General features: G+C 49.8%; 5 protein-coding genes across 5 annotated transcripts; 1 reads left to right on the forward strand and 4 right to left on the reverse strand.

Moving 5' to 3' along the window:
- Nucleotides 1-425: 425 nt before the first annotated feature.
- On the forward strand, nucleotides 426-2847 carry BO85DRAFT_523838 (amino acid permease). The gene is made up of 8 exons (XM_025665382.1): nucleotides 426-841; nucleotides 890-1290; nucleotides 1338-1453; nucleotides 1498-1675; nucleotides 1731-2045; nucleotides 2107-2436; nucleotides 2495-2566; nucleotides 2626-2847. Exons 1-8 carry the CDS (start codon nucleotides 785-787, stop codon nucleotides 2708-2710), a joined length of 1554 nt encoding a protein of 517 aa, XP_025511211.1. The 5' UTR covers nucleotides 426-784; the 3' UTR covers nucleotides 2711-2847.
- An 849-nt stretch (nucleotides 2848-3696) lies between these two features.
- BO85DRAFT_453385 (fungal specific transcription factor domain-containing protein) lies at nucleotides 3697-5192 on the reverse strand. Its single transcript, XM_025661041.1, has one exon. The coding sequence runs from the start codon at nucleotides 5175-5177 to the stop codon at nucleotides 4005-4007; it is 1173 nt and encodes a 390-aa protein (XP_025511212.1). The 5' UTR covers nucleotides 5178-5192; the 3' UTR covers nucleotides 3697-4004.
- A 301-nt stretch (nucleotides 5193-5493) lies between these two features.
- On the reverse strand, nucleotides 5494-6162 carry BO85DRAFT_492394 (Zn(II)2Cys6 transcription factor domain-containing protein; the record flags this gene model as incomplete). The annotated part of the gene is made up of 1 exon (XM_025663773.1): nucleotides 5494-6162. One exon carries the CDS (start codon nucleotides 6160-6162, stop codon nucleotides 5494-5496), a length of 669 nt encoding a protein of 222 aa, XP_025511213.1.
- A 1714-nt stretch (nucleotides 6163-7876) lies between these two features.
- BO85DRAFT_505000 (uncharacterized protein) lies at nucleotides 7877-9294 on the reverse strand. Its single transcript, XM_025664317.1, has 5 exons — nucleotides 8630-9294; nucleotides 8505-8546; nucleotides 8230-8461; nucleotides 8080-8162; nucleotides 7877-8003 (listed from the first exon to the last, which is right to left on the reverse strand). Exons 1-4 carry the CDS (start codon nucleotides 8811-8813, stop codon nucleotides 8147-8149), a joined length of 474 nt encoding a protein of 157 aa, XP_025511214.1. The 5' UTR covers nucleotides 8814-9294; the 3' UTR covers nucleotides 7877-8003; nucleotides 8080-8146.
- On the reverse strand, nucleotides 9217-10116 carry BO85DRAFT_463256 (uncharacterized protein; the record flags this gene model as incomplete). The annotated part of the gene is made up of 4 exons (XM_025661910.1): nucleotides 9217-9448; nucleotides 9581-9735; nucleotides 9978-10044; nucleotides 10082-10116. The coding sequence occupies 4 exons, from the start codon at nucleotides 10114-10116 to the stop codon at nucleotides 9217-9219; spliced, it is 489 nt and encodes a 162-aa protein (XP_025511215.1).
- Between the last annotated feature and the right edge of the window lie 2597 nt (nucleotides 10117-12713).

Consider the following 12713-nt stretch of genomic DNA (forward strand, 5'->3'; position numbering starts at 1 on the left):
GATAATTCGTCTATTTGCTGCAGCCAGCAGCTTCAGCCATCTTGGAGATATACTAATCCTTCAATTTCCATGCCATGATCATACGGTATGAGTACTAAGTTGAGCTAAATTGGGAGTTATAATTGAGCGTTACGCCACTGCTAATTGTCAGTGGCTATATACCCATATACTATTCTATGCGGATGCCCTCCAGGACATCTACACGTCTCAACGCAGCCGAACCCCAAAAGCTATCTCTTCAATCATACATCAGGATATTACCGTAGCATTGCGTTCAATTATCCGAAAGATGAACCTTAGTGCAGCAAACTTCACTCCCTTCCGATCGAGATGCGATGATTGAAATTATTTTTGAGACAAGTTATCCTCAGATTGGAGGTAGGGATGCCCTTGCTGGGATTTATCAGTTCGGCCCCGATAAGAAATGCATCTTATTGCATCTGCCCCCCTCCCAGCCACTTCTGCTAGATTTCCAATTCCTTTCGACTGGTGATGGAACTTCGTCCGATTTCATGATCACTAGGTTGGATGTCTACTAATCTCTTTTTTCTCATTGTTAACCCTCTAAATTACCCAATTTCATCGCCAGTGTCCGTGGTGATCCTCGCGGGGTTCTCACCGACTCTTGATCGGCAACTGAGCGGGTGAAGTTCCGCATCGACTGATCCCGACGATCACTGGTCGGAATCTACAGAACTACCCTGAATATCGCATACGAACCCATCACTCGTTCTCGTTGCTTCGTTTATCTCTAGCGGGAAACCATATTTACGCTTCCAGTGCGATGGCCACCATCCACGACAATGACGAGCTTCTCTTAGCCCGCATTGGCTACAAACAGGTATGGCCTAAGCGCCTGTATCCCCCCATCTGGTGTCTGACAGTCCAGGAATTGAAACGTGAATTCTCAAAATGGTCCACCGTCTCTTATGCCATCTCCATCCTAGGTATACTAGGCTCAGTGCCAGCCACGTTCGGAGCTCCCCTGGCTGCAGGAGGCCCGGCAACCGCAGTATGGTGTTGGTTCGTGGGCTCCTGCATGGCCTTGTGTATCGGCAGCTCGGTGGCAGAGCTGGTCTCTGCATACCCTACTGCCGGAGGCATGTACTTTGTCACCAAGCATGTAGTTCCAGATGAGCATGTGCCTATTTTCTCCTGGGTACAGGGTTGGTGTAACCTCCTCGGCCAGACGGCGGGAGTGTCCAGTGTCGCCTATACTGTCAGCCAGATGTTACTTGCTTGCGCGAGTATGAATTCGGAGCTGGTGGATGGGGAGTATTCATACTCACCGTAGGTCATCGTCTGTAGTCTGTCAACTATCTTAGCTAACGGGACAGTTCTGCAATGGATACGGTGCTCTTGTCTGTGATATTGCTCTGCCTACTGGGTGTGATCTGCTCAATGACGACCAAATCTTTGCACCAGATCTTCCTTTGGTTCGCTCCGATTAATAGTATGTCATTCTCTCGAGTAATTAGAACACAGCTGACCAACCAGTTGCCGCGACCTTCTGTATCTGCTTCTCCCTGTTATGGTTCACCCCGGATAAGCAACCAGCTACCTGGGTGTTCACCCACTTCACCGACGGATCCGGATGGGGATCGAAAGTATTCTCCTTCCTACTAGGCTTCATCTCAGTTGCATGGACAATGACCGACTACGACGGAACCACACAGTGAGTCTACCTTGCATCTATGCCAATACCCAGACCCGCTCACACATAGTCCCAGCATGTCCGAAGAAACCCACAACGCAGCAGCCCTAGGCCCCCTAGCCATCCAATGGGCCGTGATAGTTTCCGGCATACTCGGCTGGATCCTGACTATATCAATGTGCTTTTGCCTCACTGACTACGAAGGCATCCTCAACACCCCCACCGGCCTCCCAGCAGCCCAGATCTTTCTCAACGCCGGAGGGAAGCTAGGTGGTTCAGCCATGTGGGGTCTAGCAATCCTCGTACAATTCTTCACCGGCTGTTCCGCCATGCTAGCAGACACTCGAATGGCCTACGCATTTGCTCGTGACGAAGCCCTGCCCTTTTCTTCGTATGCTCCCTACCACCCCTCATCCGACAAGCGAACCCAACTAACAGCACAAACCACCCAGCTTCCTCTCCCAAATAAACCCATACACCCAAACCCCCGTCAACGCCGTGTGGTTCGTCGTCTTCTTCAGCATCTGCCTGAACTGCATTGCCATCGGCTCAACCCACACCGCCACCGCGATCTTCAGCATCACCGCGCCAGCATTAGACCTCTCCTACGTGTCTGTGATCCTAGCACACCAGATATACCGAAAGCAGGTCAAGTTCGTCGAAGGACCGTTTACGTTGGGACGATGGGGACCGTACATTAACTGGGTCTCGGTGACATGGGTGATGTTTATCAGCTCGGTGCTGTTCTTTCCGCCGACGGTGCCGGTGACGGTGTCGAATATGTGCGTTTATATCCGTTAATGAAAGGAAAACTTCAGATGGGACTGACTGATGGGGTAGGAACTACGGTATCTGCGTCGGTATTTTCATCGCTGCGTTTGCGCTGGTTTGGTGGTGGGTTGCTGCGAGGGGGTGAGCTACCATTCTATTTCTACATGACTTATAGAGAAACATACTGACTAGATGAACAGGAGATACACCGGCCCTCGAACAACAGAGCACATGCAACCTATTCCGACTGAGGAACCGGGTCTTGACTATGGGACTATGCAGTGATGGATTGATACCATCTCTCCTGATCCACACACTGAAAACTCCAACGTGACCATCCTGGACCAGACTCCAGCCAGCTGGATAGTACCTTACCCCCTGAGAACATATATAGATCGAATAGAATAGACTTAACTCCTTGGATTCGATATACGCATTAACATAGACCAGTCCGTGGTTATTACCCACCTTCGTAAACCAGGTAAATAACATACATCATAAAATCAACAACGATCACGATCATCATCCATATAACACACACACTCTCTCTCGGCTTCCAGCTCCGCTCCTTACTAGATAGCATCCAAAAAACAATTCTAACTCTATTTACAAATAAGTAGATCAGCACTTACAATAGCCAAAGCCAAGGTATATGTATATGATCGACATACCAAACCCATCCATCCATAAATTCCTAGACTGAAATAAAATAAAATAGTACCAGCAATGATTCATTCATGCCCAACCAATTCCAACCCGAATTTACTTACTAGTTAGCCAAATCCCGAGAGGGGAAAGAGATTAGCGGGAGCGAGCTTATCTACAACCATACACACACACATATGAATTGCAGAATGCAGGGGGAAGGGGGGAAAAAAGAAAAGAAAATGAGACGGATGATGATAAGAAGGGGTAAAAAAGCAAGCATATTCAGGAACAGGTATGTGTCAGTGGAAGTTAATTTGGACCTACTGCTGTAACTAGAGGTTGCATTGGGTAGCTAGTATTCAGTTGGGTGCATTCGGAGGTGGGTAGTTGACTAGTGGGTATTTTGCTGTAGCTAATGCTAGGGTTGATGGATGACTATGTCAAATTTGGTATAATGTTGATCCTGGTATAAGGATTGATAAAGCGTAATAATCTTAACTATCTGTATATACAATGCAGTAATCTTATACATGTATCACAAGAATGAAAAAAAGAAGAAATATCATCACGACTCATCAGACGCATACTCCGTCATATATATAAATACATCTCAAAACCATTTCCACCGGCCAGTGTCCCTTTTGGTATGTTGGTATACGGAACTGTGCCCCTATCCATGCCCGCTGACGCCATGTCCGTCCGTCTCGCTTTGGGGCTGATCCCCTTGGGTCCTGTTGCCCATTCGGTAGACCAGAAAAAGAAAAGAATGGTAAAGAAGAAAGAAGACAAAAGAAAGAAAAAAGAAAGACAAGAAAGGAATACATACATCGAACAACGAAAAGATCGTCACCAGTAAGAATGACGGACCATGCAACCGGACCGAACCGAAAAGAAGAAATTATGCAAGATGCAAATCGAAGCGGCCAATAGCCTAGGTAATCAAGAAATCCATGTTCATGTCGCTGATGATCTTCTCCCAGTCCCAACTTTCTTCCATTTTCGTGTCCATCACTTCCCACACTCGCTCCACCACCTTGAAGGCGGGCTCGATGTTGCGGAGATTGGAGTAGCCCTTGAGGGTCTCAAAGCCCTTCTTGATCCTCTCTCGCTGGCGAGGCACGAAGGCAGAACAGCCCAGGAGGAACAGTGGCATCAACACAATACTGTATGCACCTGCATCCTGAGGTAGCTGGTCCAGAAAAGAAAGTCCGTCGTCCACAACCTGTGCAATCTTCTCGCTTGGTCGGGACGGGCGGATGGTGCGGTACAGGTAGACCCAGGTGGACTGGCGATATAGTTGTGCCAGGTAGTAATTCGGCGTGTTGGGCGTATACGAGGTCTCCCAAGCCCGGATGGCGGAGTCGATGGAGACGGCGTCACCGAGAATCTGGTAGTCAACCGCAGGCTCGTAGCCTTCATTGGACCGCTGTCGGATCCGGTCTCGAATCCGAGTTACCTCGGAGATATAATTGAACAGACCATCAAACACTCCAAGGAACATCCCTGCCTGCGCGTGTGGCACAAAGTCAGGCAGCCGTAAGCCGCCCTGCAGATGGGCGGGGCGGCGATCCAGAGAAGTGATGGAGTTGGAGACATCATGGTACTGGAAGAACTCGACAATAAACTGCCGGAACTTCTCATTCCTCGGCTGCTGCGTCGACAGCAAGTACCGGGCCGCATCCATGTGGGGTCGGTATTCTCCTTTGGTTTCTCCTTCACAGATGGTATTCAAGCTGAGAGCTATCGTGGATGCGATTATGGGATCTTCGATAAGAAGCTCAGGGTCCTGCTCAGCAGTACCAGAAGACGCTGTGATATTATCCTTGAGATCCCTGATAGCACGGTGGTAGTGATAGAACTTTCGCTCCTCCAACATCGGATCATGATGGAGACCCGACAGGTGCGATCCCGAGAGGCACATGAGCGAGTGCATCAAACCTCGGTGCTGAGTGGCCATAGGGAGCAAGATCTCCTTAAACGGGTTGGAGTCATCGTTGATCAGGGTCAAGACGCGACTAAAGCCATAGACGAAATGATCGAGGAAGCGTCGGTCAATCTCGGTTTCGATGCCGTCGATAAGCAGCGGTAGAGAGCGGGCAACCATGTTCTGGGTGCGAACTGCTGTGGAACCAGGGAGTCAGAACGTTCACACAAGTGTCAAGGTAATTGGATCAAAGGTGCCGGATAAGCAACCAGGAGTAGTAAATACGCACAGCAAAGCAGCTCGAGCATGCCACGGTCCAAGGTGCACTTACCATCCTCAAGCTTCTGCTTACCACTCTTCCATATTTCTTTTGGCGGGTAGCCCTCGCATACTACGGCATTCTTTTGACAGTTGAGACACCTGCAGGGAGGGAAAGAAAGTTAACCACTGCGACCGTTGCGACACAGGATGGACCAGTCAAAGGAGGACGGGAGCTTTACGCTGGCTTGGTTTCGTCGCATTTCTTCTTCCGCCGACGACAGGTAATACAACCGGTCTTGGATCGACCCTTGGTGATTTTGATCTGATTCCCGGGCGCTGGCAGCGGATGTTTGCGCGGTCGTCCACGTTTCCGTGGGACGTTGACGGGAGCAGCCGTGGAATCCGGATGGGTAGAACTCGCATGGGCCATCGATGTCTCCACTCCCACCGGTTTTATGCTTTGCAACTCGTCCACATCATCTATCTCCTCGATCTTGGGCGTGACCTCGTCCATGGACGCCTCCATGCCGTGGGATGCGATCACGTTGAATCGGAAGGTTTTCGGCGAGGTGTCTGCGGTCGTCGGAAATGGATGGTGTAAGCCGTCTTGAATTTTGACGTCGACCTCGGCAGAGGGAGAATTATCGGAAGGGGCGTCGCCATCCCACGAGGCGGGCGAATCGTTAGATATGCCGTCGGTGGTGCTGATGCTGTTTCGGTGCGAGAGTGACGAGTCGTCTACTAATGGGCAGTCGCCGAGGGCGGGGACGTCCGTCAACATGACCGAGCGGGTGGAGTCGCGACGCTCAGCTGCCGGGTTGGCCGATGGCATGGCATGAGGGAGACCGGTGACATTATTGTAGGTCGCGGATGGAGGGAGCACATAGGAGTGAGATTTCTGCATGGACAACATTGGCCCATACACACCTCAAGTTGAGGTGAGCTATGATTGCGAGGTAGACAGAGGAGGGCGATAAAGAGGGGGTGGGAGGATGAGGTGGAAAGGAAGGTGAGCGAACGGGAAGCGAAATGAGTTGGTTGGTTGGTTGGTTGGGGGAGTTTAGACCAGCGCGAGGAAGAGGGGTAAGTAGACGGGCGACAATGCTTCGGCAATATTGGGGGAGGGAAGAAGGGTGGTTTAAGAAGGAGGTTGCTGGGGGGAGGTCTTGTTTAAGGAGGGGAAGGTGAAGAAGTGAGTTGAGGATAATAGAATCTCCCTATAGAGTAATTATGATTGGAGTGGGGAGCAGTTCAAGACTTGGCTGTGATTTAGTGGAAGCACGGATTGGACCCGAGGGAGATTAGTCGGTAGTTAAGCAGGAAGATTTCGTGGTGTGAGTGGATGGGGAATAGGCAGGTTTCAATCAGTCAATCAGTTTAGCTGTTAGTGTAAGAATGGTTGTAATAGTAGTGGTGGTAAGAAGGAGGAGTAGTAGTGGATCGTCCGTGGGCAGTGATTGAAGAGTGGAAGTGCACTAGAGGCAGAATCTTTCCTCTTGAAACGAGGCTGAATTCGAAGATCCGGGAGAAGAGAAGGATGGGGAAGCGAGTTAATATAAGGAATAGTATGGTATTTTTACTGGCAAGAGAAGTAGAACCAAAGAAATGAATTTGGGTTTTTTTTTGTCTTTCTTATTATTCAATAGGATTCCGAACAGTAGTCATAGGAATGAATAATGTTCCTGACAATCCGTATTGTATGGACGGGTATGGCGATGGGGATGGGGATGGGGCAAGGTATTAACAGTAATTCTCTGTGAATGGATGGTTGGAGGGGGATGGATGGCAAGACGGAAAGGTAACCAACCCAAGTGGGCAAGTCGAGAGGGTAGTAACAGTAATAATAGTAGGAGGAGAAAGTTAGTAGAATTTTTAGTAGTACTTCTGGGCTGCACCGGAGTATTATGAGAATTATAATTATAATTATATTTCTTCGTCTTTTTGTGGTTAATTCATGATTTTACTTGCTACCAACTGATTTCTTAGTACTATAGTTCTGATGGTTGAGCTATGGACTGACTGACTGACGCCTCTAGAGCCCGTCAGACTACTTACTACTACTACTACCGACATAAGTACAGTAGCTACCATGCGCGACAACAATGAAGGCACAAAAAAGTAAAAAATAATCAATTATAATTTCCTGAAAATTCCGAGAAACAATTCCCTTGGGAATAACATTCTCGTGATGTATGCTGATGGGGACTTCCCAACATTAGGATTATCATTAGTATCCTCCTGCTCATCTCTGGTTCATTCCTTCTCCTCATCGGTCGGGGAGAGTGATTGGAGGCATGGAAGTGGACCCCATCAAGAGGGCATCCAAACTAGGCAAACTTTTGATCAATGCTTCCTGTCTGGGGAGAATCGCAATAATTAACCGTGACAATGACAACAATGCGCACCAGAGCCAAGCCCACTTTTCGGAGATTCCGCAGCGTGCCAGACAAGCCAACTATACCGGCAGTTCGACCATTATCACTTTGAGTAAGCTAAGTCGTTTTGTTTCTATTGATTTCTCTAACATAGCGGGTCAAAGGATCTGGGAATGATGATGATCAAGAAAATCAAACAAAATAACTAAATAAATACAAAAACAAGAGAAATAAAAAAAAATGAGGAAAAGGGAAAAAAAAGACAGGGTCAGTAGGGCATCCATCCATCCCGTCCCGGGCTGCGCTTTTTTTAAACTCTAACATGGATGCGGGGGGGTCGAGGAACGCCAAGACTGTGCACATTTGCATTCTGATTGGTCCATCGTTAGACGGAGAAAAACGCCAAAGAAGCGAGCCAAAGCGATGCTAAACTTCACTAGGTTAACCTGCGATTCTCTTCGCCGACCTGATTTTCGTCGTCCTTCCTTAGTGCCGAGTGCCTAGTTCCAGTTCCTACAGCTTCCACTGACTCCTGCTCCAGCACGGTGGATACGCAAAAGCAAATGATGCTGCTCGAATGAGAAATTTGTTTTTACCCCCAGTAGAACAGCCCCAGCTGGGAGGGTCCCCCTCCAGAAAAATAAACCTTCCCTAGTCCTACGCATGGATGGTCGCCGGACGGATGATCCTCGTCGCTCACCACTAGATCCTGCTGGGCACACCTTTCGGTTGGCGACCGGCCGGTGTGGGTGATTCCCCAGACCCGTCCAGAATGCAATGGATGGTCCTCCCCTCCCCCCTCTCTGCTTCTCCCAGGGGCCCGGCAGCCTGTAAGACTAGAGTGAAAAAAATTAGTGATGGCCGAAGCAACTAGCGACTGGCTTGCGTGGAGGATCTGCCCCATCCGGTGAGGCTATTGCCGACTCCATACAACCAGATTGACTGGCAACCTTCCCCAGTGGTACAGGGCCGCGTCGCTATGAGAGAGTTCGTCACCTTGATTGCGAACTGCAGCTGGAAAGCCCCGAATCCGTCCTGATGACACAATGCCAGCGGGAAGCAGGTCCAGATTATGGAGCAGCCTCGCACCGGTATGTGCAGGTGGTGGCAGTGGTGGAGGTGGAGTTGGTGGTGGTGCTTGTATTGCTGTGGGAACCAGCAACCGACTGACCGTGATCATGGGAATCTCGTTCTCGTATATTATTCAGTTAACTTTCCCCCGGCCCCCTAATGGTTTGGTGGAACAAGAACGGGAGGATTGGCTTGTCCAAGTGTAAATCTTTTGGGGCCCCCCAAAACCACACCAGACGATCAGTCTACCAAAAAAAGCAACTACGCATTTCGATCTATCTCTAACATATCGAAAGGAGAGAGGCGAAAAGTCAGGACCTTCTTTCATCTCTCACAGACCGGACACGTTTGAAGCATTGAATGCACCATGTGTTCGCGGACAGCCCTGCTGCAGTGGAAGAGCGACGCCGATGACGGTGGTGATGACGGGGCGTAGCGTTCTAGTCGGTCTTATGTATTACTTGCATACCGGGATGACACGGCTCGGGCTCAGCTGGACGCCACACCCCACGCTACGACGACCTTGGACACTGCGCCCTCTCTCTCTGTCTCTCTCTCTCATTTTCTTGGGTCTCATCAGCCGGTGTTGGACAAGTGCGGAGATGGCCAGATGCTCGGGCAGTGACACCACAGGCCAATTTCCCTTGAGGTACTAGTCTTGGAGCTCTTGTCCTCCCTGCATTGTGATCCGTCTGACCAGTCTGATGCCCCCCTTTCGAGTCGTCCGATCTCTTCCCCAGACTGCTGAGAGATACTGCGAAAGCTATTCGTGAGAGCAGATCGGACGGTAATTAGCGAGGATTGACATACCCCTCCGAGCATGCCTTGGTCGTGTTACAGACGGTGACAGGAATGGAAGGCCAGAAAAGCCCTCACTCTGACAATCTGGGGAAAAGTGGGCCAGATCTCCTCTCCTGTGCGCCCCCAGCACGGACATTCAAGGCACTGCAGATGAATCTTCCATCCAGGACGGCCAACCCATCTGTCCACCAAAGCAGGCACGGATGGCTTGGAAGTGACTCCTGTAGGTACTGGATGTATTACATCTCTTCCCGTGACCAGAGACAAATTCAATCTGGCAGGTCTGTGATCTTGTCATGGGCGACTGGTTCCCTGTTTATGCGCACGGCACCCCGGGAAGGCTCCGTGCAAAATAGGCAGAGGCCGCCTGCAAATGATCATATAGTAGGACTAGGTACTACAACTAGCTGTTCTGTAAACGCTCATAGTCATACTACTAATACTGCTATTCCTACTAATCACCCCTACTTACATCCAGGCAGTACGTGAATGTCCTTGCGACCGACGGATCGCCGTGTTGGGGGTCCTTGGTCAATGGTCTGTCCTCCTCCATCGCAGGTGGTCTCCTCACTCGACCTTGCCCTCCCACGCTGTCTTTCCCCTCTCATCATATGTTCTGCCTACCCTGACATGAGGAGAGAGTGGACTTTTATTGGAGGACTATGTTTCCGAGGGCTTGGACCTCACGGCTGACGGTGATTCGAAACGGCTGGCGAAGAGTAGTAGTCCGCGCCATCTGCCAGACGACGAATTCGGAAGTGGAGCTAGAGCTTAGGCTGGCTGGAGCTCGAGCTCGGAGCTTGAGAGGCTCTGACGCCGTATTCTTTTTTCCACTACTTACAAAGTGGACTAGGCTTCTGGGTCCGACCGTGCCTCGCTTCTTCCCCTTTTCCGTTGATTTATCCGCGTGTCGCCGGTTTCACTCTAGCACTCGTCCGGTTCGCTCTAGCGATTAAGCTTGATGATCATGGATGGTCAGATGGTCATGACGATGGCTTTTTTTGTGTAAGAGCCAAGGTCATGAGTGGATTCTTTCTCCCTCTCTCTCGGGCGAGTGCCCGAGAGAGAGCACAAGAGAAAGCGTCGTGGGAGACGGCGGATCGCCCAATGGGGAAATCCGTAACGAATATTACAGTACCTTGTATGTACCCAGCACCTAAGCAGGTGCTGCTATTGAAGCTGGAGAGTTTGCGCTATGCTCTCTCAGCCCACGAGTCCTCCGTTTTTCTACGAGTCAAGCCGGTCTTGGGGTCAGGCAGGTACAAGAAACTAGGTCGCCTAGCTTCTGTTAGTCACGATGGCTAACCAACACTCGTGCCCGGTCACCGGAAAGCCCAGCAGGTGCTGACGCTGCAAGTGCACTCCTCACGACCAAATTGCTACAACAGGGAATTCGAGTTAGCCAGCTTGGGAAAATTAAGCATTCATGATGGAGCGACGATGCCTGGGTTGAAACACGCCCCACTCACCAACGGAATGGCCGTGACAAGACCCCTCCTGCACTTCATACTACTCTACCGCATCGGGTATACGTACATGGCGAGAGAGCCATTGCCTTTGCGCCAATTTCCCATTAGAAAGCAAGCACAACAAGCGGGCGGGCATGAGCCCAACCACTGCATGAGAGAAGGTTAACAGCGCCATCTCAACCAGGAGAGTCAGTGGAACGGGACAAGTGGATCCACGGAAGGGTGTTCCCGCCGTATTCCAGTGGAGAGAGACAGGGAGTGAACCGCCGGTTCTGGTCACCTAAATTCTTCATCCTCATCTTTTTGCTTCAGATCAACAAGGCCTGCATTTGCTCACGAATGGGTTTACGATTGAATTTCCTTGCCTTATGCCTGCCTGTCCACGTAGACGCCTGCCACCTACCTACCCCGCCGTTCTTGTCCTTGCGGAGTCTCGTACCGAGTATTGTACTTACTGGGCAGATCTCTTGACTCGCAGCTCTGTCGCTTTTCATCCGTTGCGATCGTCTTCTCCTCATCACTCCTTGCGTTAATGCGGAGGTGACACGGAGACCTGGATGTGCTTGGTCTTAGCTTGTCAATACGGTCGTTTCTATAGGCACGCCATACAGACTACGTTATGGTGATGCCTATACACCCACCACTTCATCACATTATCACTATAAACTCGACAATTAAGGACTAACAAGCACCTACATCCATCCATAAGAGCATCCGGTATACATCCGACCGTAGCACAGCTCCGTTCCCGTCACCCAGCACCCACAGTCCTGTTTCCATAAAAAAGCTATAAACACTCAACAGACGGACACAATACCCGTTGCGTAAGTAGTGTATATTGGCATTGTCTACGAAACACGAACCAGAATAACAGTATACCACCTGACCACTCTCCGCACTAGAACGGGCAAGTCAGCCGAACCCCTGCTGCGGATAGGCAGCTACAGTACCTACTCTAGTAAGCGCTGTTCCAACTTTAACTTTGTGCGTCGGTTGAGAGCGATGATGTTGATGCTTATAGTAGTAACAGGTTTATTATGATTAACCTGCTAAAGGGGCAGGCAAGGCTCATCCCAACACACTAATGTCAGTCTAAAGTGGTAGGATGGAGGGATTGACACAGGCGTTGACTGACCACTCAGGCCTTGGTTATAACTAACGCACGGCCCTGATTCGTAGCTTGCATGAGATGATGAGAATTGAGTCCGGTTCCAGGAAGTTCGGTGGGGTTCTATGCTCTTTGCTTCGCAGATAGATACTCCTTATGGCTGTGTGCTAGCTAGTATGTTGAGGTAGCATGTGCATGCAGTGTGGCAGTATTTTAGGTGAGTGAGGGAGTGAGAGGAAGCTATCTACTTTTTACCCTATAGGGCATTTCTACCTACCACACGACACAACCACTTCCATCACTTCACAGTATATGTCAAGCGAGGATAAAGACAGAAAACTGTAAATAATATCCCAGAATAGAACGCAATATCAACGAACGTAGATATGTAGAGTGACCCTGATGGGAACAAATGTATACATCAGAAACCCCGATTTGTACATGTAGATCAGCTTTTTTTTCGTCGCATCAATCCAATTGCCTATTCAGGTAGTTACCTAGTTACTTACTGCTTATGGTGACCTACCTAACACTTAGTTACCTAGCGAGCCGCTTGTTTTCTCGATTGCCTGCATAAAGCGGGCACAGTACTTATCCCCCATGTCTCCACTCTGGTTAGTGTAATTTCTCT

The sequence above is a fragment of the Aspergillus piperis genome (genome assembly GCF_003184755.1).
Source record: "Aspergillus piperis CBS 112811 unplaced genomic scaffold BO85scaffold_25, whole genome shotgun sequence".
In the NCBI taxonomy this organism is placed as follows: Eukaryota; Fungi; Ascomycota; class Eurotiomycetes; order Eurotiales; family Aspergillaceae; genus Aspergillus; species Aspergillus piperis.

Coding starts and splice junctions, on each gene's coding strand:
- BO85DRAFT_523838 (XM_025665382.1), top strand. CDS start 785: ATGGCCACCATCCACGACAATGACGAGCTTCTCTTAGCCCGCATTGGC. Junction 842..889: donor CCCGCATTGGCTACAAACAG/GTATGGCCTAAG, acceptor CTGACAGTCCAG/GAATTGAAACGTGAATTCTC. Junction 2,046..2,106: donor GAAGCCCTGCCCTTTTCTTC/GTATGCTCCCTA, acceptor CAAACCACCCAG/CTTCCTCTCCCAAATAAACC.
- BO85DRAFT_453385 (XM_025661041.1), bottom strand. CDS start 5,177: ATGGTTGCCCGCTCTCTACCGCTGCTTATCGACGGCATCGAAACCGAG.
- BO85DRAFT_505000 (XM_025664317.1), bottom strand. CDS start 8,813: ATGATCACGGTCAGTCGGTTGCTGGTTCCCACAGCAATACAAGCACCA. Junction 8,547..8,629: donor AGCTGCAGTTCGCAATCAAG/GTGACGAACTCT, acceptor AGTCGGCAATAG/CCTCACCGGATGGGGCAGAT. Junction 8,462..8,504: donor TCCACGCAAGCCAGTCGCTA/GTTGCTTCGGCC, acceptor CTAGTCTTACAG/GCTGCCGGGCCCCTGGGAGA.